Source organism: Malania oleifera, chromosome 2, assembly GCF_029873635.1.
Source record: "Malania oleifera isolate guangnan ecotype guangnan chromosome 2, ASM2987363v1, whole genome shotgun sequence".
In the NCBI taxonomy this organism is placed as follows: domain Eukaryota; kingdom Viridiplantae; phylum Streptophyta; class Magnoliopsida; order Santalales; family Ximeniaceae; genus Malania; species Malania oleifera.
This window is the reverse complement of record NC_080418.1, coordinates 524,873-552,466: the sequence shown is the minus strand read 5'-3', so window position 1 is coordinate 552,466 and position 27,594 is coordinate 524,873. Positions and strand designations below refer to the sequence as shown.

Below are 27,594 nucleotides of genomic sequence, written 5' to 3'. Positions count from 1 at the left end.
CATCAAGAACTAGTAAAGGTATTCTCAACTAGTAAAAGCATCCTCCCCCTTCCTTCTCAACACTCTCTTTCTTTGGATACTTTATGCCAAAGGGAGGTTTATAATAGAAGGGAGGGCTGCGGGCTTTGCTTTGAGAGTGGTGAGAGAGACAACCTAGACCCAAAAGAGATCCTCAAGGACTCAAGTTTGAAACTTCTAGACAATGCTAGAAATATGGTGAGGGTGGGTTTAAGGCCTAGCACTTATGAGTGGACGAAAAAGAAAGTCCATAAAGGGCTAGAAAACCTTGTTTCTTCAACTAACTATAAGGGAGGTAAAGGGTTGGATAAGTTATGAAGATTGTTAGTTGGAATATTAGAGGGCAAGTGGGGATTAGGAAAAGGATTTTGATTAAGTGTGTGTTGGTCAAGTACTCCTCAGACATTTTCCACATCCAAAAAACCAAATTGGAAACCATTGGGGGGAGGGGGGATTTAACAGAACTATTTGAGGGGTCGTTGTAGGGATTGGGAATATCTACCTTCGCGTGGTGCCTCTGCTGGTTTCTTTGTCATGTTACATTCTCAGAATGTTACCATAGTGGACCCATTAGAAAGTTTTTTTCCCTTTTGGTGTCAATTGTGAGTTTCCTCAGTGTATGGGCCTTCCTAACCAACTCTTAGGAGTGTCTTTTAGGATGAGATTTACTTTGTTTATGGATACTGCACTCATATGTGGATTGTGGGAGGGGACTTTAATGTGGTAAGATTTCCCATAGAAAAGAATGGGGGGGGTAGGGTTTCTGCAAGTATACAAAACTTTGACTTGTTCATTAGGGAATGTGGTTTGAGAGACCTCCCCTTGGGTAACACTTCTTTTACCTAGTCTGTGGGGGAGGGGCAAGCTAGAGAAGTTGCTAGTAGATTGGATAGATTCCTATTGTGCAGTGAATGGGAGGATGAGTCTCATAATCTCACTCAATCTCCCTAGGATCACATCTGATCATTTTCCTATTTTGTTGGAATCCAATAGGGTGGCATGGGGCCCCACTCCCTTTAGGTTCAAGAACATATGGCTGGACAACATGACTTTCAAGCCTTTGGTCAAGAAGTCTTTTGGGGGTGGGGTTGGGGGAGGGGGTGGGGGTGAAGGGAGATATGGAAAAGGGGTTGGGAAGGTTTTATATTCATGAAAAAATTGAAACATTTGAAGGAGAAGCTAAAAAACTCAAATGAGGAGGTCTTTGGCAATGTTAGAATCAGAAAATCTAGACTCTTGTTGGATAGGAAGGACGAGGAGTCTATACTCTCCAATAGCGAGGAGACTAGAAGAGTTTCTATGAAGAATGAGTTGGAAAAGGTGATTTTTCAGGATATTACTTGAAGGCAGAAAATTAAGTTCAAGGGGGTTAAACCATGTGATTGCAATTCCTTGTTCTTTCACAGGTAAGCCAATGGCAAGAGGATAGCACAAAAATATACACGTCAACTATGAATTGAAGTTGAAGAAGTGCTAGAATTAAAAAAAAAAAATACACTTCTTAGCTACAGAGGATAAGCACCCATTAATCCCTATCCTCCAAACCCCTTATTAGCCATCACATGGTCCAAAAAACCCCAACTCACCATGCGATAGGCATTTTTAAAATCTAGTTAAAATATTTATTTAAAAAAAAAAACTCCTTCCTCCCCTCCTCCTCACATACTCCTTCACTTCATCAGCCACCAAAACAGCACCTAAAATCTTTTTTCTATTGTTGATGAAGGCAGACTGCTCCAAGGTAATTATATCCCTGGTACATGTTGCGCTTTCTTCAACAAAACCTTAGCCAGGATTTTGTAAAGGCTAGTAACTAAGCTCATTCCCTCTAAAATCACTCACTTTCTTGGAACGCTCTTTCTTAGGAACATGGCAAAGTAGATAGATTCAACACTCTTCCCCAACACCCCATTCCAATGAAACTCCTGAAAAAAACTTCATAATATCCTCCTGAATCACCTCCCAGCTATCCTAAAAGAAGTCACAGTAAAACCACCAGCGCTAAGGCATCATCTCTTTACATCTCAAACAAGCCCACCTACCCCCCACTACACCTCATTTAAGTCAAAAAACCAAAGAGCCAGGTCTGCACCTAAGGAACTCCAATCAAAGCCCTCTATAATCAATTTGTGCCCATGACGATGAGTATACAAACTCTCGCAGAAGCTTGCAATCCCCTCCACAGCAATTTCGGAGTCACACCCAATGGAACATCTTGGAATTACAATCACCCTCTTTCACCCACTTAACCCACTACTTTAGTCTCCAACTAATACCTTCCAAAAAAAAGGATCAAATCCAAGTCTTTACTAAGCTGACCCCTTCTAACCCTATTCTCATCACCATCCAAACCACACTCATCTCATCTATCCAAGCACTCAATTTCTTCAAGGATTTCTCCTCTTTCACGTCACAAAAAACATCTCTATTCCACTCTTTCAATTTATTTTTTACTAACATCGATGAACCACATATTTTCAAATCTGAATGGGGTAGGATCCCATTTCAAGGGACAAGCATCCAACAACACCAAGCAATGATCGACAAGACAACAATCTCTTGAGCAACAAGGGAAAAAATTTCCCCACTAATTAGTAAATTGGAAAATGATCAGTACAGAAAGAAGACTTCTACTCTCGAACCTATCCAATCTATATGACCACTAATGGGCCCATGATCCTGAATGAAGAAGTCAAACAACCTCATACTACTTGTCATCCTAGAACCTCCTAACTTAACATTAGAAACGTAAATGACATTAAAATCCCCACCAACCACCCAACGTGGACTACAAAGGCCAAGTTGACTAGCCAACTCATTAGAAAAGGAAGCTTGCAAGACAGATGTACTGGGTCCACAAACTGACTTGATCTTCAATCCACAAAGCCTCTCACTTCTAAAAACACAAAAATAGAGAAAAGCCCAACCACACAATCCATGACATGCGTAGCCCTAGTAAGGCTAGGGATGTAATTGGCTCTTTTCAGTTCGATTTTGAGCAAAACCAATAACCGAACCAAACTAATCAATTTTTAAATTATTCAAACCAAAACTAAACCGCACACCAACGATTTAATTTAACCATAACCCGATTTTTTTCGGTTTGGTTCCATTTTTTTTTTATTATTTGTTACAAAATTTTGAACTTCAATTGGCCCAACTAAAGGTGGGCCAAAAGGAAGGCCAAAATTTATATGTTTTATGCCCAAAAGAAATGGGCCTTAACAGCCACAGCCCAGCAATTAATTAAATAAACAAAGCCCAGCCTACAAAGATTTACAATTAAACACTAAAAACATATGGGCTTTGATATATTGGCCCAGCTCATCATCTAAAAAGAAAAGCTTGGCCCATTACTTTTGAACATAGGAAGAACATGCTGCTTAGCTCATGCAAAAGCTTTTTTACAGGAGGGGTAACGGTCTTCCTTCTTCCTCCAGGGCGATGTGGGACAATGGTTCCCAACATGCAGTGCCCAAAGCCAACTTTCACTCCTCTCTCAATAGTCAATGCTCTCACTCTTCACTCCAGTCACTTGTCCCACATCAAAAAAATGAATTTGGAGGGTGTTTCTACTTCTCTATAAATACAACTAAAGATTTATTATATTCTTATATAAAATTATGAAATTATTATTATCTATTTGTATTTGTATATATATATTTATAGTATTGAAATTATTTTCATATTAATTGTTTTTTTGGCTTTTTTTATTCAATTTTCTTAAAAAACCGAAACCAAAACCAAATGTCAATTTTTATAGAAGCCGAAAACAAAACCGATACACCGAACCGAATTTTCAAATGGTTCAGTTTCGGTCCGAATCTCAGTTTTTCGGCAAATTTTGTACACCCTTATGTAAGGCTAATATCCCATACAATGCCCCCGGCTCCAGTTGAAGGACTAAACACCCAATCTCTAAGTCTTTACTCCAAAAACTTCTCACCAAGAAACTATCCTCAATCTCTACCTTCATTTCCTTAATGAACAAAATATTAGGGAAACTCTACTAACTAATCTCTAACCACCCTTTGCTTCTTAGTGTTCTCTAAACCCCGAACATTCCAAGAGAGAAGCTCCCTGGGTTACCACTTAAATTTCTCAAATTCCTCTCTCCCTTTTTGTAGTTAAACAAAGATGCAACTCTGCCAAGTTCTATACTCAATTTCAAAGGTATTTTCCAATCACCTATACCCACTATACCAATCCTCACAACTTCCAATTTACAGTTCACCAAGTTGAGATCCAAACCATCATGGAAGTTATAGGCCTCACAGTTGCCCTTATCAACACCTAAGAGGTCTACAATATGCCAATCCTCCTCATTGGTTGACTCCTTTTGGTGCAATTGCGAACTAAAAGAAGTAACAAAGTCCTTAGGAGTGAGAAGAAAACCCTTAGAAGCAGGAGCATCTATCAAGATAACCCCAAGAGATTTATTACCCAGATAACCAACTTCATTGGGAGAAGACTCAAGGATCAAGTTGTGATTGCCGAAACATGAAGTATTTGAACTAAACTCTATTTGATGTTTGCAAGAATTATTTCAAAGGTATCCAAATCAAAACCCTTTGAATGCAACTATAATGTTAATTTTTCAAAAGGAGACCAAGAATTAGTTTTTGATATGAGAGGATGTGAATAGATTTCAGCAACATTTACAACAACAAATGTGTTACGTAACAGGCCACAATGTCATTAACGGTTTAAGCATGCAACATATTGCACAAGATAGAGATGGTGGCTTTAGTGCTTTAGGGTTTTAAAGACCGTCGCTCTGATACCATGTTAAGAAGAAAGAAAGAGAACAGAAGAATTTGTTATCAAATGAGAACCTAGCTTACTCATTGGTCTCCCTATCGATTTATAATATATTTTATGAACATCACAACAACCATCATACCCTTCCTAACTCACACTCCCTAACATATGGTAATAACACAACAAGTACACAATCACGAAGAAAGAAGTTATCTTCCACATTTTCTTTATTGGCATGGGCATGGCTAGATCATCACCCTAAAAACACCTTTAATGAAGTTAACAAAACATTATTGAGGAAATACCTAAGATGGTACCGAAGGTCAAGATCATGCAAATGTGAAAATACCTGCAATAATTAAATATCAAATTTTTCGTTAGCAATTTAGCACCCCAAAAATTTGGGCATACAAGCAAAGGTCATAAAATTTCAAGAGTACATACATATGAGGAAAAAGGATATAAAAGCATGAAGGTATAATTAAAATGTGTTAAAACCAAAAAGCACAAGAGATAGACCTATTAAGTGTTATGCAAGTTTTAACATTCTGTCAATGTATACACCATGTCATTGACCAAATGTAGGTTAGTTTAGTAACATTGACTTTAGTTTTAGAATCATAGAACATCAATTTTTTCTTAGATAAAAAATAATTTATTTATTCTACAATTTCCAGCTCAATATCAAAGCAAGTTCTTAAATGGTACCTAATTGCAATTTTCTTCCAATAGGGACCACCAAATCCTAGATGCAACACTAATGAACAACAATATCACGAAGAGAAAGGGCTTTGTTGACATGGCAAAAACAGCTTAGGGTTGTGATTCCTCATGTGTTTATTATTGTTGATGGGAAAACTAGATCTTTAACGCCTAATTTATATTTTCCTTTAGGAAAAAAATAAGGGAATTTTTTAAGATGATAAGAATAAAGGAGGATAAGAAACCCTCCCAAACAATCTAGGAAAAAAAAACAAAAATAAGGAAGTAAAAACAGGCGCATACATGAAAAAAGAAAAAATAAATTTAGCAAAGCCTTCTAATAGTGCACAAGATCAAAGAAACACAAATTGTCAAAACCCAAAAACTAAGGCAAAAAGACAATCATAATAGATGAAGTTTGGTCTCAAAAAATAGGAGTGTCTCTCTCTATCCAAAGCACACAAAAACACAAACAAACTACATATTACCATAAAATCCATGCATCCTTACACCTCCCAAAACAGCTAAAGGGAGCAACACAAAAGCCTACAAAAAACTAGTGCGTGCTTAACACTCCCCAAGCAAGCCAAAAATCTCGTTCAAGAAGCTCCAAGCCACGTATCAATGAAGAAAAAGACGAGCATGGGTCTCACCATTGCTTAACACAACACACACATATTAAGAGATAAAGCCATATAAAGATTGTTGATGTTAGCTCTATTAAGGATGGAGATCCACACAAAATTCTTAACCTTTAAAGAAATGCGTAAAGTAGTTTTAAACAATAAGACCCTTTTCTCATCTTTTGTTTTCCTTAGTGGAAGTGACACTAAGTGTGCTAGTGTTATGTTAATTAGTGACAGTCAAGGTCATAAATTTTGATTTTGACTCAAATTTTGAAGCTCCAAAAGTACAGGAATTTCAACTGAAATTTCAATTTCGATGTCAATTTCAATTTTGGTTTGAAAAAATAACAAAAATCAGCAGTATAGCATGGTATTCTTTGTGAAACTTTAGAAATGGTTAACAAACAAAATATGTAAGTTTTAGGACTAATATTACAAGGTAAACACATTTATGTTTTGTATGAGGTGGAAAAGTTGTAATATAATATGTATATCAAACATATTTGTAAGATACTGTACATTAAACACATTCAATTAATACAAATGAAATTCATAAATCATTTAAACATTATTATACAAATAATGATAATTTAGACATAAATGGTTAAAAAAAATGTTGTTGTAACTTGTAAGTAATGTTTTCATATAATTTCGAAAGCACTTATCACAATATTTTGGTCCAACAGGAATAAATAAAATAAATTAAGAGTGAAATTTCACCTCACTCCTAAATCTCTCATTTGAATTCCAAGGAAATTTCATTCTATAGTTAAAATTTCGATAAGTTTCGCTAAAATTTTGAGATTTCGATATATTTCAAATGATTCATTGAGATTTCAATGAAAATTATGCAAGACAAAAATCGACCACCATTTCAATTTCAAGGGTGACGAAAACCAAAAATTTCAACGGAAATTTCAACAATTTCATTGAAATTTAAGACCATCGTGACAGTTAGTAAGGGTTGTGGTCATTAGAATTTATTTGATTTGTATCATAAATAGAGGGAGGGAGCTATCTTTGAATTAGGTCAATCATTTAACCAAAAATCTCAACATGCTATCAAAGCATGATCCAAACTAAACCCTATCACCAACCCACACTCAGTCGCCACCAAAAAACACCCTCTTGTCGCTGCCCTTCTCAAGACCACTACAACCCTTCATTATTTCACAAAACCAATCATATAGCCAAAAATAGAACCCTCCGAACCGTAACCATACAAAATCCCATTGTGGGAAACCTTCCCATGCACCCAAATGTGCCAACCAATTGCCTGCAATCCCAACCCCATGTGCTAGTGCGTGAAAGTATTTCCAACCATCTTTTCTAATTTTTTTCCTTCAATATGTTCTAATTCCCTCCCTAGACCATATCAAGCTATTGGGGATTTTTTTTTGCTCATAGATCCAACCTTCTTCGACGATGCACTCATGGTAATCCATTAGTTGTTTTTCTATGTTAGTAAAGGCTTTTTTGAGTCTCTTGGAGCAATTGCAGTGTTTATAAGTTGATTTGTGAGATTGTGGCATTGTTATATCAGTTCGTAGGTGGTTCACCTCGTCTGTGGTTGTTTAACAATGGTGTGGTTGTTGCTTTGTGAGAGTTGGGATGGAGTCTATGAATACCAAAAATATGTTTCCTTCATCATTGCCACAGGCCCACAGGTAACAACTGAAAAATTTGGATGGCAAGAATTATGTTTAGTGGTCTAAGGCTAGTCAGGTTTATTTAGCAAGATTAGGAAAATATGATCACTTGTAGTCCTTCTGATGAGGAGAAAAAGAAGTGTGGAGTCAGGAATATGCCTCAGTTGTTCCCCTCTTGCGGAATTTGATGGATCCCTAGATTGCACAAATGTGCAAGCATCTAGATACATATAAGGAGATTTGGGATTATGACAAGCTTCTGTATTAGTATCATTACACGTATGTACGATTTATCCTTCTAGTTAAAATAGGGAGATAGGAGCATTACATATTATTTTGGAGAGATGTAACATATTCATAAAGATCTTAACATCGTACAACCTATAACCGCTAATGTTCTAGCAATGCAGAAGTAGGGGGAGCAAATGATAGTTCTTCGGGTTCTAGCCGGTTTGAAACATGAGTTTGAGGCAATTTGGTCCCAAATACATAGTATTGCAAAGTTGCCATCATTTGTTCCTTCATAATTCGTTCAGCACACATTCTCCTACTCTTGCATTTGACTCTAGCAAGACAGCCTTTGCCACGTATGGTGATTCTAGTTCTCTACCAAACAACTCCAAAAGTTATAGAGGTGGTTCAAGCGGTTGTGGTGGTAGAGATGGGCAAGGTAGAGGCACTCCTCGCAAGTGAGCTCAGTGGACGAGATAATCACACTTGAGCAGTGTTCAAATCTCCACGATAAACCTTCACGTGTTGCCAATGCAGCCACCACTGACTCCAAGCCTTTTGGGCCAGCCAATGCAACCACCACTGACTCCACACTTTTGGGGCCAAGCGGGGGCCAACATACTATATTTATGTTAAAGGAAAGTGTTCCAAGTTCCAGCAATATCAAGCGTCACAACAAGTTTCTCTTCCCATTGCATCTCTTGCCCAAAAAGGTAATCCCACAACATGCTTGTCATCCAGTGCTTCTTTTCCTAGTCATCGGAATATAGACTCCATTGCCACTAATCATATCACAAGTATACCTCACTTTTTCTCTACTCTCGAGTATCCTGAAAACATACCTTGTGTTACTCTTGCAGATGGATCTCCCACTGTTGCAAAGGGAATTGGGACTATAAATCCCATTTCTTCTATCTCTCTTCCTTGACTTTTGTATATTCTAAAGTTTCCTTTCAATCTTATGTTCGTTAGCAAGATTACCAAATCCATGAATTGTCTAGTAAAATTTTTCCTTGATTTTGGGGTTATTTAGAATTTGAAGATGAGGAAGATGATTGGCAGAGGGCGTCAAGCTGGTGCATTTTATGACTTTGAGCCGCTATCTCCTTCTACCACATGCACTTTGCTGCCACACCTCTCCAAATTCATTGCCATCCTTCACTAGAAAATTAAAAACATCTTGTTCCTAATTTAAGTTTTGTGTCTAGTCTTGATCGTGAGTCTTGTCAATTGGGAAGGCACCATCGTGCCCCTTTCACTTCTCAAGTCAATAAACAGGCTGCAAGCCCTTTCATGTTAGTCCATTCTGATGTTTGGGGTCCTAGTAGAGTTGTGTCCAAGTTGGGTGTCCGATACTTTGTAACCTTTGTGGATGATTATTCAAGGATGATGTGGCTATATTTAATAAAAGATTGTTTTGAGTTATTTCGTATATTTTGTACCTTTTGTTCTAAAAGTAAAACCTAATTTGGTTTGCCAGTTCAAATACGTTGGAGCAATAATGCAAAAGCATATTTCAGTACTCAATTCACTACTTATATAACTCAGTTTGGCATTGTTCATCAATCAACATTTGCCCACACTCCTTAGGGTTGCAGAGAGGAAAAATATACATATCCTTGAAATCACTCGCACCTTACTTTATCAAATGCATGTATCTAAAGTGTTTTGGAGTGATGATGTACTTACTACTTGTTATCTTATTGACAAGATGTCCTCTTCTATTCTTAATGCCAAAATTCCCTACTCCATTCTCTTCCCTAATTCACCTCTATTCTTTCTACCTCCTTATATATTCAGGTGTTTGTTCTTTGTTCATCAACTGACTCCGAGGGTGGATAAGTTGGATCCTTGTGCTATAAAATGTGTCTTTCTGAGCTACTCATATACTCAAAAGGGATATCATTGTTGTAGTCCTACTTTGCATTACTTCTTTCTATAGATGTTACCTTCTTTGAGTCCACAGCACACTACACTCAGTCTCTAACAATGAGTCTCTTCCTCTACTCATTCTTCCAGATTCCTGTTAATTGTCCTTACCCAACCAACCACTTGTCTCTATGCATTTTGAGTCCTTTTCATCGTCTCAATCGTCCTACTTTCCAAGTGTATTTACGACAGCGGCTCCAAGGAAGAAAGTCCCCTCAAGATTCCACTACCACAATGTTTCTAATGACCATATTTCCCAAGATGTTGAGGAATGCCATGGTTGAAGAGATGAATGCTTTATAGGACAATGATACTTGAGACTTGGTATCTCTTCTTCCTAACAAGTATATGGTTAGCTCTTGCTGGGTATACACTGTGAAAGATAAACATGATGGTAATGTGGCTCATCTGAAGGCACGTCTTGTTGCTTGAGGGGTTTACTCAGGTGCATGGTTTCGATTATTCCAATACTTCTTCCCCTATTGCCAGCCTTACGTCAGTACATCTATTCATCTCCTTGGCTACCACTTGTCATTGATCTCTGCATCAATTTGATATTAAGAAGGCCTTTTTACACAGTGTTCTTGAGGAGGAGATCTATATGGAGCAGACAACTGGGTTTGTTGCTCAGTGGGAATCAAGATTAGTGTGTTGGCTCAACAAAGGCACTATATAGTTTAAAACAATCTCCTAAAGCATTGCTTGGTTGATTCAATGTTGTACTACTTGAGTTTGGCCATTAACGGTGTGCAGTGGATCACTCTGTGTTCTATTGTTATACTTCATCAAGTAGGATCCTTCTTATTGTGTATATTGATGATATTGTAATTACAGAAGATAATGATCAATGTATTCAAATCCTTAAACAAGCTAGGAGCATATGATATCTATGCTCTAGCCTGAGGGGGAATGTTAATGGTTATTTTAGCCTTTTAGTACTATTATTGTGCTAGTGTTATGTTAATTATTGAGAATTAGTAAGGCTATTATGGTCATTAGAATGTATTTTATTCATATTATAAATAGAAAGAGAGCCCTATTTTGAGTTAGGTCATTATCTAATCAAAAATCTTAACAATATGGGTAAAGCAAGTAGTTTCTAGGTGTGTTCAAAGTGAGCAATAGGGAGGTTGGTGTTTGCACTTTGTCTAGTGGATAATACATCGGGTATATTAGTTCCTAGTGGGTGGGCAAGCAATTTGGTGGGGGTTTCAAAATGGGTGATGAGGTTAATACTTTTTGTGTTGTGAAACCCCAAATTATTTGGAAGGGTGGTGCAAATGTGAGAAGTAGCAAGGGTGAGGAGGAAAAATAGGATGATTTGTTGGAAAATGATAGTGTCGATATTAGTGAGCATTTGCACAAGATGGCAGATTGCTTTTGGATAAAATTCAAGAACAAGATTGCTACTGGACCTTGTGGAGAAGGTGATTAACCGGCTTGTGCATGGGAGGGTGCGCTTTTTCCTTTAAGTGATCACATTACACTTCTCATACACCTCTTTAGTAACCCCTTTGTATTTCTTGTCCATTTTTAAGATCCCTGTAGGGGTAGCAAAGACTAGGAGATATGAGAATCATTTGAGATTCTTTGGTCTAGAGTAGGAGAAAAGAAGGAACATCTGGTTAGCTGGAAGGTGGAGAGCATCCAAGGAAGAGAAGTCTTTGGGTTTTGGTAATTTGGTGTCTAAAAAGATTTCTCTTTGGGTAAATGGTCATGGCACCTAGCGGTTTCCCTTGGAGGAGAATTCACTTTGGCACAAAGTTATTAAAAGCAAATTTTTTGGCATGCACGAGAACACGTGGGATGCGAATATGGTGTTAAGATGTTCCTTTGAGAGTCCTTGATGGTGTAATTCACAACTTATTCTCTTTTAATCTCGTTTACTAAATTTGCTCTTGGTAATGGGTCTTCTATTCATTTCCAAGAAGATATTTGGTTGAGAAAAATTCTGCTCTTTTTGTTTCTTTCCTCATCTTTATAGCCTATCCTCATTGAACAATGGGGTTATCTTTATTTCCTGATCATTAACAAGGAAACTTTTTCTTGTGATTTCTAATTTTGTAGGTCACTTGATAAGAAGGAGGATGACCTCTAAGCCTTGTTGGGTTTGCTTCAAGGTTTCTGTCCTGATAGGAACACCACTCGATTGTGGACTCTTCGTTCCCCACGGGAGCTTTTTTGTATGTCTATTTACAATCATTTGATTCAAGTAAATGTGTCATTTAAGCTTTATGGTTATATTTGGAAGGCCAAAGTTCCCTCAAATATTAGAGCTTTTTTGTAGTAAATTGTTCTTAATAAAGTTAACACCAAGAATCTACTGCAGGGTAGGAGGCCTTCTAAGGCTTTACCTTTAGGCATGTGTTTTCTCTATTTTGATAGTTCAAAATCAATTTCTCGTCCCTCTTTGCACAGTTTTTTTTTTTTTTTTTTCAGTGTTTAGAATAAGATTATTGGTATGTTTGGGGAGGTTTGGGTAGGTCCTCATTCAGCGGAAGATTTGCAACCACTTCCTTTATGGGGTTTGGTAGGAGTGTAGATGGTTTGGAGTTGTAGAGTGGAATTTAATGCTGTTTTGTGGGATATTTGGTTGAAGAGGAATGCTTGTATCTTTATAACAATGGAAAATTTCATTAATAGATAAAGAATTTACAAGAGGGAGAATGAAACATCCCTTGAGAAAAAACTGGGACAATCTAGACATAAACAAATAAGATTAGGAGTGATCATAGGATAAGGATTTCTTGATCATGCAAACAAATCTAAGATTAATAGTGCCCATAGCATTAGATTTTCTTAACCTTGGAAGCAATTAAAGGTTAAGATCAGGCTCATTATTAAGTTTAAAGGGGGTGTTTGCTTTGCGGCATCTTTCAAGATTCAAGGAATGTGATGACCATGACATCTCATTCCACATTTATTTGAGCATGGGACTAAAGTGACAAGAATGTTTACATTCCCAGGAATAAAAGAATTCCCATGAAACATAGGCATCCTATTCCCACCTCCCCCCATAGGTAAGTTCATGGGAATCCCATTCCTATGAGAATCTTACTTTTTGAACCAAATTGCCCTCATTATTTTAGCTTTTTCACAATAATGCCCCTATAGTACAATATAGTCACACTCTATTCCCATGTATGGTGTCAAATAAGCGAGGATTCCCACATCATTCTGGACATGGGAAGGTAAAGAAGGTAGTTCAAGAGACTAGGATTACATTAGCAACTTGGAATATAGAGACACTTACGAGTAAAACCATGGAAATTGTAGATGCAATGATTAGAAGAAAAATTAATATAATCTACCTTCAAGAGACTAAGTGGGTGGGGGAGAAAGCTAGAGAAATTGATAAATCAGAATTTAAACTTTGGTACATTGGAAAAGAAAAACATACGAATGGGGTAGAAATTATTGCAAACAAAAACTTAAAAGATAGCGCTATAGATGTAAATAAAGTTGGTAAAATTATAAAAATCAAGATGGTTTTAGGGCAAGAGTTAATAAATATCATTTAGTGCTTATGCTCCTCAAGTAAGCTTAGAAAAAAACCTTAAGAGAAAATTTTGGGAAGATATGGATAGTATTATACAAGGCATATTAGGGACTAAAAAAATATTCATGGGAGCAAATCTGAATGGACACATTGAAAGGGATAATCGAAGCTATAAGAGGATACATAGAGGATATGGATATGGGGACAAAATGAGCCTAGGGAGATGATCTTAGACTTTGCTATATTATATGATTTTATTACAATGAATACTTGATTTAAGAAGAGAGAAGAACACTTAATAACCTTCAAAAGTGGACAAAATAAAAGTCAAATAGATTTTTGCTTAACTAGGAGGGTAGATTGTTTATCATGTAAGGATTGTGAAGTTATCCTAGCTGAAAGTTTAACCACACACAACACAGAGTTCTAGTGTTAGATATATGTATTAAAAAATGGAAGAGAAAGGAAAAAATAAACTAGTGTAAAAGAACGAGGTGGTGGAACCTAAAGGGAGAAAATATAATAAAATTTAAAGATAAAATGATCAAAAATGGTGATTGGAATATAGAGGATGGTACAGACACAAACACTCTTTGAAGTAGGATAGCTAGCTTTATTAAAAAAATAGCAAAAGAGATTTTAGGTGAGTCAATGATGTCCAAAAAGTCATAAAGACAAAAAGAATTCGATATAAAACATGGCAAAAATGTAGAAACATGGATAACTGTGAAAAGTATAAAAAGACAAGAAAAGGTGCAAAATAAGGTTGTTAGTGAAGCTAAACATAGATCTTTAAATAATTTGTATGATAGATGGATTAGAATATTAGATACAAAAGAAGGGAAAGAGATATATTTAAACTTGCTTGAGCTAGAGAAAAAAGAGTCTAGATTTAGGTAATGTAAAATGTATTAAAAAGTGAGGATAACATTGTCTTAGTTAAGGAATAACACAGAGAAGAAAGATGGGAAAGTTACTTTAGTAAGCTACTTAAAGAAAAAAAAAATAGAAGGCTTAAACTTACAATTGACAAATGAGGAAAAGACTAAAAATATGAGGTTTATTCGCAAGATCAAAGTTAACGAAGTTAAATTTGCACTAAAAAAGATGAAAAATGGAAAAGTTATAGGACCAAATAACATCCCAATTGAAATTTGGAAATGCATAATATTGGAGACAAACTTAAACTTGATGATGAAGAAATAAATAGCACTTGTAGATTTCGATACCTTGGATCTATTATGCAAGCTGAAGGAGAAATTGAAGATGATGTAATGCATAGAGTTAAAGCAAGTTGGGTAAAATGGAGAAGTGCTTCAAGTGTACTATGTGATCGTAGAATACCCTTAAAATTGAAAGGGAAGTTTTATAAGACAGTTATAAGACCAGCTATAATATATGGATCGGAATGTTGGGCGACGAAGAAATATAATATCCAAAAAGTAAAAGTTACCGAGATGAGAATACTTAGATGGATGAGTGGTATAACATTGAAAGATAAATTAAGGAATGAACATATTCGTTAGGTGTAGCTTCTATAGAAGATAAGATAAGGGAGGGACGACTCAGATGGTATGGACACTTGCAATGGAGGTCTTATAGTGCACCTATGAGGAAAAGTGACTTAGTTACTGTGGGGGGCAGTAGAAGGGGTACGGGTAGACCTAATATTAACTTGGGAGGAGATAGTGAGTAAGATTTAATATCCTTGAATCTATCAAAAGAAATGGTTCATGATCGCATAAATTGGCGGAAAAGGATTCATATAGCCGACCCCACTTAATGGGACTAAGGCTTGGTTTTGTTGTGTTGTTGTATAGGTGGTAACAAAATTATATGATTAAAAAATTTATTTAACACAACTATAAAAACTAAGAAAATGTTAGATGAAAGGAGGAAACACACTTTAATACCTATATACAAAAATAAAGGAGATATTCAAAATTGTAATAACTATCATGGAATTAAACTTATGAGTCATACGATGAAACTATGGGAAAGGATAAATGAACAAAGATTAAGGTTAGGTTAGAAACAAAGGCCTTAGAAAATCAATTTGGTTTTATGTCTCAGAAGCTATATATCTTTTAAAAAGATTAATGAAAAAGTTTAGGGAAAAGACGAGGGACTTGCATATGGTATTTATTGACTTAGAGAAAGCATATGATCAGGTACCTACAAAAGTTCTATTGTGGGTTTTCATAAAAATAAAAAAAATCAAACTAAAAAAAAAAAAAAAAGAGTATGTAGTAGGTATAGTGGTGTCATTAAGGATATGTATGATGAAGTAAAGACTAGGTGAAGAGACTAGAGAATTCCAATCACAATAAGCATACATCAAGGATCTGCTTTAAGCTCTTATCTTTTTTATGTTAGTGATGGATCAACTAACTAAGAGTATCAAAATGAGGTTCCACGGTATATGTTATTTGCAGATGATATTGTATTGATTGATGAAACTAGGGGTGGAGTAGAGTCTAAGTTAGAATTATGGAGAGAAACTTTAAAATCTAAAGACTTTAGCACAAGTAGAAATAAGATAAAATATATGAAACACAATTTCAGTAATAGAACGAGACATATTGGAAGCAAAATTAAACTTGATGATGAAGAAATAAATAACACTAGTAAATTTTGATACCTTGGATCCATTATGCAAGCTGAAGGAGAAATTGAAGAAGATAAAATGCATAGAGTTAGAGCAAGTTGGGTTAAAAAGAGAAGTGCTTCAAGTGTGCTTTGTGATCGTAGAAAAAAGGGAAGTTTTATAGGACAAATATAAGATCAATTATGTTGTATGAATCAAAATTTTGGGCGACTAAGAAATAACACATCCAAAAAGTATTAGTTGTCAAGATGAGAACGCTTAGATGGATGAATAGTATAACATTGAAAGATAAACTAAGAAATGAACATATTTGTGGTAAGTTAGGCGTAACTCCTGTAGAAGATAAGATAAGGGAGGAATGGCTTAGATAGTTTGAGCACTTGCAACGTAGGCTACATAGTATGCCAGTGAGGAAGAGTGAGTTAGTTACTATGAGGAACAATAGAAGTGGTGAGGGTAGACCTAAAATAATTTCGAATGAGATAGTAAGGATTTAATAGCCTTGAATTTTTCAAAATAAATTGTCCATGATCGCATAAATTGACGAAAAATGATTCATGTAGTTGACCCCACCTAGTGGGACTTAAGGTTTGGTTTTGTTGCTGTTATACTAATTATTTTTAAATAGAAAATATAAATAAATTTTTTTAGAAATTAATTAATTCTAAAATTTTAGTTAAAAATTAAATAATTTTTAATTAAAAACAATTAAAATTTAATTAAAAATAATTAATTTTTTAATTAATATTTTAATTACATTTTAATTGGAAAATACTAAAATGGCAATAAACAATATTAATTAACATATATTAGTTAATTTGTTAATTAGAAAATATTAAAAATGTTAATTAAAATATTAATAGAAAATTTTAATTAATTTTTTAATTAGATAATGTTTAAAATGTCCATTATGTTAAATACTTAGACACTATGTTGCCCTCAATTATTTCGGTTAATCGATTATTATGTTTTAATTTTATAATTGTTGAAAAAAATTTAGGATATAAATCTAATTATGTATTTTTAGTAGGCTTTTGTGTTGAAAAATATAATTATTCTTCATATATTCTTTACACACATGTGAAGAGTATAATAGTCATCTTCTTAAAATACCTACCAAATATTCATGTTGAACCAAACATTGACATGGGAACCTTGTGTACTTTCCTAGGAATCTCACAACGCAAACCAAAAAAAAATATTCCTATGAGGCAGGCTTACGATCCCCACAAATGAGATTACTAGGAATGTCATTCATGGGAATATTTTTTATGTCGCAAACCAAACATCCCCTAAGGAGTCAGCTTTTCTTGTTAAAGACAATTTGTCACGCAACCATCATCGTATCCACTCAATGGAACAAGCCTTTATTATTCTTCTTCATGATGATAGCAATAATTCCTCATGGTGATGCAAACCAACAACCAAGTTTCCTTGAGATCTTAACATTTTTCTTTGAACATGGGTACAGGTTCTTGCAAGGCAATTATGGATAAGGAAGTTTTTTACTTTGAGAAAGATGAAGGATATACCATTATCCAAATACCCAATCAAATAGCTTCCAATCATTGTCTATGATTCTAGACACTACATAGAGAGTTCTTCACAAAAACAAAAAACAAAAAAACAAAAAACAAAAAACAAAAAATTCTCTTTCTGAGGGTCTGCACATTTGAGACGCAAAATATAAAACTTCCCTCAGATTTTTAGTTAAACCTGGAGGACCATATATATCCTCGCAAAGCCTTCCAAGTTCCAAGAGATTTCCAAGAGATCGCTACTTTTGACATGTTTTACACATTGGCAGGAAGATACAAAGCATCTGTTTTTGTTGGTGAAATTATTTAGTCCAAGTGTGGAATAGGACTAGTTCGACATGTGGAAAATGTTGTATATAAAGCAAACCCCAATGTAAAGAGCATGCTCGAGAAAGTAAAACATTTTGGTAGTATTATGAATTTTTTATATACCAAAAGAAAGATTTCATTAATAGAGGAGAATAAGACACATCCCAAAAAAATATGGAACATACCAGAAGGAAAAAAGCTAAAAAACAACAAAAGAAAAGGAAAAATCAAGTCATTAGAGTCCTCCAATCTTGTACTTATTGAAAGCTTTCTCCCCTGAAAAATCCAAACAAAACACACACCACAACACGGCCATACAGTGAATCTTTTCCCAAACAAGCAGCCAATTCAACTTCTTCCAGAAAACACCCATGCATTATGCTCCAGCCATCAACCCCCCAACAATGCAAGGATACCACGCTTCCATAATGAAGTCTTTCCAAAACCCAAAAATGAAATAGCCAAAAATTCCTCCACCAATACAGCAAAACTAGACAAAACCAACTTTCTCCCAAAAACACCAAAAAACTTGTTCCAAACCCTCCAATCAATATCACAATGCAAAAAAAAGATGAGATGATGTCCCTGAATTATTATAGCCCACTCTGGAACCTTTGACTCCCAGTCCCCATCCAAAACCCTAGCCATCCTCAACATTAACTCGTCCTTGTTTGCTCCCTGCGATGAAAGCCCAAGGACTCCCTTGCATGTTCCGCCCACAGTCAAACCTGCTTATAATCTGCTAACATGCCATCCTCCAACACACTATTTAGACACCATCTCCGCAACTTCATTTCTCTGCAAGACCAGTTGAGTCCAAGAATGATTGTCGCTAATTTTGTCACTGCCTTTACCATCAGCACTAGGAAGAAGAGATCTCACCATTGCACTCTTCCCCCCCCCCCCCCCCCACAAAAATCAATGCCAACTATCACCTTTAGAACCTTCAGGAACAAAGACAAGAAGCCTCTTACCTCTACAACAATGCCCTAACTCCAAAAACTTCCCTAACCTCATTGCACGAATCACCATTCAATAAGTCACAGAGCCCACCCAAAAGCTTTGAAAACCCTTTTCCAAACTTCCAAGAAGCAACACGAACAAGCCATCCAAGAAATAGTTTGCTGCAATGATGATAACCTCACCCACCTATTGTGCACCTTACTTTTTTCAAGAACAAAGAAAGTAAGAACCTTCGCCACCTTATGCAATCTCAAATAAAAGGATTTCCCATCTGGATTGAATGAGTCCCTAGTATCATGATCTAACACAAACATAATGTACAGCAGGAGAGACAAATTTTAGGATAGACTTTGCGCAAGGGCAATAGAAAGAGAGAGTTCATAGTGAGAGAGCTTATCACCCTAATAAACTTCCTTCAGATTTAGGTCATCCAACCTTATCAAAGCAAACAAGATGATCCCTTTTCCATTCCCCTATACCAGACCACAAAACATCCCTTATAACCCTCTGCAAGGCAATGGCCACACTTACAGGAATCTTTAAAAAGAGAGAAAATAAACAGGAATATTAAAAAATCTGCATTAATGAGAGTAATTCGTCCTCCTAAGGATAAACAAGCCCTCTTCTAGCCCTTCAGTCTACTCCCCATTTCACTTCACCAAAGGATCCCAAAAGAGTAGATGAATTGGGACTGCCACCAGAAGACCCAAATAAGTCAAAGGCAAGTCAAAAATGGTTGCAATGAGCAAAAATGGAGAAAACCTCGAACTCACCTTTAAAGCAGATTACAAGTCTTGGAGCTGGAGAACAAGGAGTCCTCACCAAAGATCCACAGATCAGAAAAAAACTGAAAAAATACAGAAGAAATACATGTATTTAATAACAAAAGTGCTGCCTTCCATCCCTTATGTGATCAAAAAGTGATAAACCCCAAAAAAGAGACCTGAGAGAGTGCATCTAAAAAGGAAGCGAGGAAAATTACTCTATCCCGTAGTAGTTGTGAGCAAGTTGTTTGAACTCTAAAAATTCTAGCATTCGTTCCAATCCATAAGGTCCAAAGAATGGCAAAAATTGCCATGCTCCAAAGAGCACTCCATTTCTATCCTCTTTTTTTTCCAAAGCCCCCATAGTTAACTGTTGAAAGCTCTCCTACCTTCCGCAGTGCCACCCACTCTTCTCCCCTGTAAGAAAAAAGAGCAATCCAAAGCTGCATTGCCACCTCCCCTCTTAGACGTGTTGATCTTCAATCTTGAAACTTTTTCAAAAAACATTAACGTGAAAAGTTTTCAAAATTTCACAACACTATCTTCGAGGGGGGAAAAAATGTAAGTTGGGAGGCAAAAGCAGCTTCCCTATCTACTTTAAGGCCCTGAATCACAGAACACCTTTAGAATGCCCAATCATCCTACTCAACACATCAACTACTAACATGAAACAAAAGGGGGAGAAGGGTCCCCTTGCCTCAGCCCCCTAGAAGCCTTAAACTACTCCCTAGGCTGGCCATTCACTATAACTCACATAGTCACTGTGAATAAACACCCTTTACACCCATTTCCTTCAGACCTCCAAATCCCTTCTTCGCCATTATGTAGTCTAGAAACTCCCCTCCCTTCCCTCCTCCTCACATCCTCCACCACTCAATTGCAACCAAAACAGCATCTAATAATGAAGGTGAGCTATTCCACAATAATTGCACCCATAACTCCTCACAAAGCCTCTTCAACAAAATTCGCCAAGATTTTGTGAAGACCAGTATGTAACCTAGCTAATCAGTCTATAGCATGGTTATTGGTGTTTTGGGTCGTTGTATGGGTAGGGGAATGGGGTACGCTACTTAAGAGGTGTTATACATAAGCAACTTATTTGAAGTAGATTAGTTTGTGTGCTACATTGCATTGCAGCACATTTTGAACTGCCTCATAGGATGGAATATAGAATATTAAAAAAAAAATAATAATAATAATAATAATAACAATAATAAATGCATAATAGTTCAAATTTCATACACAAGTTATGAGATTAACTCTAGTGACTCACTTTTTATTTTTGGACAAAAGACACTAACCTTACCTGAGGTTTGGCAAAAAGACACTGACCTCCCCAGAGGTTTTAAAAATTCCAAGGACCTACCATGAGGTTTCAAGAATTTCAAAGACCTCCCCTAAGGTTTGTCAAAAAGATACAAACCTCCCCTTGTATTTTTCAAAAAAGACAAGTCTTTTGAGGGGAAATTTGTGTCTTTTTGGCAAACCTCAGAGGAGGTCTACAGCATTTTTGAAACCTCAGGGGAAGTCAATGGAATTTTTGAAATCTAAAGGAGGTCCTTGTCTTTTTGCCAAACCTTAGGGGAGGAGAGTGTCTTTTGCCCTTTTTTTAAATAAATAAATAAAATCCATTAGTCTTTCAACAATTTGAAAAGTAAATGAAGAGGACAATGTCCATCAAAAATGCAACCTTTTTTTAATATCAACATTGAAAAATATACGAAAAAACATTATAAATAATTTTCAATCTCACATAATATATATTAAATTAACAATTACAAAAAAAAAATTTACAGATTTCATTTTTTTTAATAAAATTTCAATGTGAGCAATATAACTAAATTACTAATAAAAATTAAAAATTAATTCATCTCTTTTAATGTAAATTAATATGAACCACAACGTGATATAAACCGCCAATCCCCAAAACCCCTCACTTCTAATAGTAGAGACAAAGAAAAATACCCAATGACACAATTCCATAATCTCCTCCCCCTCCACTCCTACCCATCGCTCCAAAGGAAGGGCAAAACACCCTATCTCTAGACCTAGACTCCCAAAATACTCCTCAGCAAAACACTATCCACTGCCCCTACTTTAGATCCGTGAAGAAACAAAGATATCAAGGATAACTCTGCTAATTAACTCTCTTCCCCCTTTCCGGATTTTGTTGTGGTGCCCCAAGACCTTGAGCAGATCTCAAATGATAAAAGATAAACAAATGGCAGCCTCATACCTTCCTAGACACTGATCGAATTGTCCGCAATGCTACCTTAGAAAACACGGCAGTTCGCAATTCTGCAACAACGATATTTGCATCAAATTATAAGCATAATATTCTTGGCAATTTTTTAAAAGTAATTATTAAAAAAACTTGAAAAAAGGTCAAAGTGCTAAATCTTGGTCTGCTTTTTAGAGAGTTTAAGGGAAAGGAAATGAAATTAATGAAATTTGCTTTAAAAGGGAAAGGGGCACTTGGGCATTTTCAAGTCTTTTCCTTTCTTTTGCCTCATTCTTTACAAGGTCAAAGGTGAGGATGGTATTGTCTTAGTTAAGGAAGAAGACATAAAGGAAAGATGGTGAAGTTACCTAAGTAAGCTATTTAATGAAAACCAGGTGGAAGGCTTAAACGTAGAATTGACAAATGGGGAAAGGCTAAAATGAGACTAATTCGCAAAATTAGAGTTAACGAAGTTAAGTTTGCACTAAAAAAGATGAAAAATAGAAAAGTAATAGGAGACTGGATAACATCCCAATTGAAGTTTGGACATGCCTAGGTGATTATGGAATTATATGGCTAATTTTATTTAACATGGTTATTGTTAATAGTTTGGACATGTTAAATAATTTTATTTAACATGCCTAGGTGATTATGGAATTATATGGCTAATTTTATTTAACATGGTTATTGTTAATAGTTTGGACATGTTAAATAATTTTATTTAACATGCCTAGGTGATTATGGAATTATATGGCTAATTATATGGATAAAAGTATTCAAAGACTAAAGCATATCTTGCAAACTAAGTTTCAAACAAAGGACTTGGGAGTTGGGACTATTGAAGTACTTCTTGGGTATAAAAGTATCAAGATCTCGTACAATAATTGTCTTGTCACAGAGGAAATATGTTCTTGATCTTTGAGATGAGATGCGACTGTTGGGATCCAAACCTGTTGATACACTCATGGATCCCGATAGTAAGTTAATGTCATATATGGGTGATTTGTTGCCCAACCCAAGACAGTACCAAAGACTTGTTGGAAAGTTGAGTCACTCGACTAGATATACCCTTCATAAGTGTTGTGACTTGTGAGTCAATTTCTCAATTCCTCGAGAACACGTCACAAAGATGCAGTAATCCGCATTTTTGAGATATCTCAAATGTGCACCAAGAAGAGACCTCTAATATCAGGATTGGGGCCACACTCATTAAGGGATATACATATGCAAATTGGGTCGCCTTCCGACCGAATATCAACAACTAGAGACTGTATCTTTGTTGGTACTAATTTGGTATCTTGGGAAAGTAAGAAATAAACTATGGTGGTCAAGTCAAGTGTTGAGTTGGAGTATAGGGTGAAGGTGCACACTACATGTGAAACTTGTTTTGTTGAAGAAAATGTTGAAAGAACTAGGTTTTTCACATTGTCAGGCTATGGAGTTGATGTGTAATAATTGAATTGCTATTCATATTGCCTCCACCCAATCTTTCATAAGCAAACAAAGAACACTGAAGTTGATTGCCACCTTATTCAAGAGAAACTTGTATAAAAACTCATTACAACCATTCATATGAAGTCTGAGTTTCAGCTTGCTGATTTATTCACTAAAGCCTTAGGAGGTGCTCGTGCGAAATTCATTTGTATAAGCTAGGAACATATGATATATATGTTCCATCTTGAGGGGGAGTGTTAATAGTTATTTAGTCATTTAGCATTATTATTATTATGTGTAAGAGTTATGTTAATGAGTGTGAGTTAGTAAGAGTATTATGGTCATTGGTATTGTACTTGACATATATTATAAATAGAAGGAGAGACCTATCATTGAAGTTAGGTCTTTCATTGTACCTAATTATTCAACAGTTATAAAAACTACGACAATGGTAGATGAATGGAGGAAAAGCACTTTAATACCTATATACAAAAAAAAAAAAAAAGATATTCAAAATTGTGATAACTATCATGGAATTAAACTTGTGAGTCATATAATGAAACTATGGGGAAGGGTAGTTGAACAAAGATTAACGTTAAAAATGAAGGTCTCAAAAAATCAATTTGATTTTATACATAGGAGATTTACTACAAAAGCTATATATATTTTAAGAAGATTAATGGAATAGTTTAGAAAAAATAAAAGGGACTTGCATATGGTATTTATCAACTTTAATAAAACATATGATAGTGTACCTAGGGAAGTTATATGGTGGGTTTAGAAAAAAAAAGTATATGTAATAGTTATACTAATGTCATTAAGGATATATACGGTGAAGTAATGACTAGTGTGAGGGCTATAGGTGGAGAGAATAGGGAATTTCCAATCACAATAGGTATACATTAAGGATTCGCTTTGAGCCCTTATATTTTTGCTTTAGTGATGGATGAACTAACTAGGAGTATCCAAAATGTGGTTCCATAGTATATGTTGTTCGTAAATGATATGACTTGATTGATCAAAGTAGGGGTGGAGTAGAATCTAAATTAGACTTATGAAGAGAAGCTTTAGAATGTAGAGGTTTTAAACTAAGTAGAAATAAGATGGAATATATGAAATGTAATTTCAATCATAGTAGGAGGAATATTAGAGACAAAGTTAAACTTGATGATGAAGAAATCAATAGCACTAGTAGATTTCAATATTTTGGATCTATGATGCAAGTTGAAGGAGAAATTGAAGAAGACATAATGCATAGAGTTAAAGCAAGTTGAGTAAAATGAAAAAGTGCTTTGAGTGTGTTGTGTAATCATAGAATAGCATTAAAATTAAAAGAGAAGTTTTATAGGACAGTTGTTAGACTAGTTATACTATATGGATTAGAATGTTAGCTGACTAAGAAACAACAAATTCAAAAAAGTAACAGCTGCCGAGATGAGAATGCTAAGATGGATGAGTGGTATAATGTTAAAAATAAATTAAAAAATGAACATATTCCCAATAAGTTAGGCATAACTCCTATAGAAGATAAGATAAGGGAGGAACGACTCAAATGGTTTGGACACCTGTAATATAGACCACATAGTGCACTAGTGAGGAAAAGTGAGTTAGTTACTGTTAGGGGTAGTAGAATGGATATGGGTAGATCTAAAATAACTCTGAATGAGATAATAAGTATTTAATAGCCTTGAATTTGTGATCGCATAAATTGGCGGAAAAGGAATCATGTTGCCCACCCCAACTAGCGGGATTTAAGGCTTGGTTTGTTGTTCTTCTTGTTGTATACACAAATATAGAGGAAAAACTGAAGAAAACTAGTTTGGCAATCTAGACTAACACAAAGTGGAACATATATCTGAAAAGTGGTTCAATTTCGTTACAAGACGGAGCATGGCTTTCGAGGTCCAAATGAAATTGGAATCGAGCTAAATTAAATGTAGATAAGCTTCAGATATTTCTTCAATTGTAAATACCATTAAAGGCAGAAGCCCCAGTCCGTGCTATTCCATATCCAACTAAAACTGCTGCAGGACTGACGAAAAGAGCCAAAACTGTTGAATTGGCTGTTGTAAAGGAAGCAAGAGCAGTAGCATTCCCAGTCGCTGTAGATAACCAATCCACGGCAAGCTTGAACAGGAAAGGCACCTGAACGTTTAGAACCTGAATGATAAAAATACAAATTATTAATATTTAAAACCCAGATGATGAGAACGTTTATGAAGAAGAAGATAACATCCACACACCGGAATCGAACAAAAACTCTCTAGAATTGAAGAACAAGACCATACTCACCTTGGCCCCAATCAAAAAGCCCAAGGCCATGATGACCCTGAGACGGAATTCTAGGTTATCTTTCAACCACAAGTACTTGGTGAGGGTGCGGAGAATCTTCATGTCAGCAACTTGCTGTTCACCTTTTGCAGTTGCGGTAGTCTGATTTCGGCTGCCAACCTGCTTTGCCGCATCATTTATTGATGACGTTGAGAAGAAAGCGTACCCGTTAGGCATCCAACTCTGTTCGCATGTTTTGAATTAAAACAGAAGTTTCAAAGTTAGAAAGAGCGCGCACGCGCAAGAGCACGAGCCGGGGGGCGGGGGGGACGGAGGTAGTGGAGGTATTTACTAACCGGTTCTCGGTGAGGCACCTTGGTCCCTCCAGAAGAGCAGGAGGAGGACGAGGAGCGAGAACAATCCGGCAGAAACCCATAGAGATGTCCGAACAAATTGCGGGTTCTCTTGACAGTCCAGGGATACGCAGATTTTCTGTTTACAGCCTGATTCCCGAAGTAGTATCGCTCGCCAATGCCATAGCGGAGACGGCTTGCAACTAAATTACGCTGTGCTGAGGAAATGGCGTTTAGAGAGATCATTGCATCTCCTTTACGAAATACCTCGCCAGGACTCGTGATGTACCTCGTCGCAGCAGCAGCAGCTAGCATTCTTCAACTCGCACGGAATAAACCGATTCCAGGAAATTAGACAGGACTGCACGCTCCCGGATTACAAACCAAAGAATAATGGACATTGGACACCAATCCAAACCGACAGACACAAGCCCGGAAACTTAAAAATGCACAGTACCTCTTTCCGCGAGACGACCCACTGTTTGAGCAAAGAGGATCAAACCCAACCGTGTTCGACGCTACCATGGTAAGGATACGGAAGTATAAAATGGAGCAAATAATCATAGGTTGAAACTTGAGTTTTTTTCCCGGAATTCTCATAATCACTCTAACTCTATGCTTGGTAATGACTCTAACTCGCTGCTTGGTACAGTAAAATTTTTTTAAAATCTCATTGCAGCAAGCAGCCACATTTACTATGCACTAATGATGCTGCTTTAGACACATAGTAAATTTCACTGATTCATCTAGCAACATTTTTATTGGCTCATCCATCCAGCGTTAGACGTGTAGCAAATCTCGCTGATTCATCTAACGAGATTGCTTCGAAATACTAATGCGCCCATCCATCCGGCGTTCGATGCGTGGCAAATCTCGTTGGTTCATCCAGCGAGATTTGCTTCGTCCCTTACACAACCCTTCCTTTTTTCCATTTTGTGCGTGAACAGAGAGCAGGGTCCTACGGCTACGCAAACGTTGCAAAGAGACGAAAAGGAGCAGGTGACCATTGCTAAGGCAGAGAGCAGCAGAGGCCGGATGTGTTGCAGGTTGCAGGTGACTGTTGCTCGTCAGGAGGCTGCCTAATGTTGAGGAATAGCTATATAAACTCAAGGAGATGGGCTAAGTGGATTTCCACCGATTGCTTGATAAAATTGAAATTCATTTCTTTGATCGAAGAGTTTTTTAGTTGGATTGCTAAAAGTGTTACTGTGTCTTTCAATTTGCTGTTTGAAGGCTTCGTTTGGAAACGTCCAAGTTTAAGAAGGTTTTTTTTGTATTTGAAATTTACTTTCTATGATGTTGCATGTATGCCGAAGTATCCTAACAAAAACGAGATGCATGTTTGAATTATATAATCATTCTGCATATTTACAGAATCATCTTTCTCTTCTTTGATATATTTGCATTTTTATTTCTAAATGCATGTTCACAAATTCTGCTCCCACAAATTTTTTTTGTATTGTTTTGTTTTATCATGTGATTGATGATTCGTAGTTTGTCTTCTACTTAGGCAGATTGGAAAATTTTTAATTAATAAATTAGTTTAACATTGAAAGGGTTTACAAATGGTTTAAAAATTGAACACATTATTTTATATTATTTGTTCAACATAATTGACAAATATTGATAAATTTATCCAAATTATATAGCATTTATAAAACTTGTGTGTAATATATAAAATTTTAAAAGTTATATATTATATGATTGAAGATAATCAT

The 27,594-nt window shown here is 36.0% G+C and overlaps 1 protein-coding gene across 6 annotated transcripts in view; it reads right to left on the bottom strand.

The window, feature by feature from the left end:
• The window catches only part of LOC131148999 (ABC transporter B family member 25, mitochondrial), a 140,528-nt gene extending 114,067 nt beyond the window's left edge, over positions 1–26,461 (bottom strand). For 4 of the 6 annotated variants that reach the window (XR_009135107.1, XR_009135108.1, XR_009135106.1 and 1 more), the window contains exons 1-6: positions 26,334–26,461; positions 25,880–26,192; positions 25,545–25,766; positions 25,226–25,412; positions 21,834–21,895; positions 5,085–5,128 (exon numbers count right to left, since the gene is read on the bottom strand). Coding sequence is in view for 3 of the 6 variants with exons in the window: in XM_058099015.1 (XP_057954998.1) it covers positions 5,085–5,128; positions 21,834–21,895; positions 25,226–25,412; positions 25,545–25,766; positions 25,880–26,192; positions 26,334–26,440 (935 nt within the window). In the remaining 3 variants the exon portion in view is untranslated. Of the gene's footprint in view, positions 1–5,084; positions 5,129–21,833; positions 21,896–25,225; positions 25,413–25,544; positions 25,767–25,879; positions 26,238–26,333 lie in introns of all 6 variants that reach the window. The other 2 variants (XM_058099016.1, XM_058099017.1) reach the window with 2 other exon arrangements.
• Between the last annotated feature and the right edge of the window lie 1,133 nt (positions 26,462–27,594).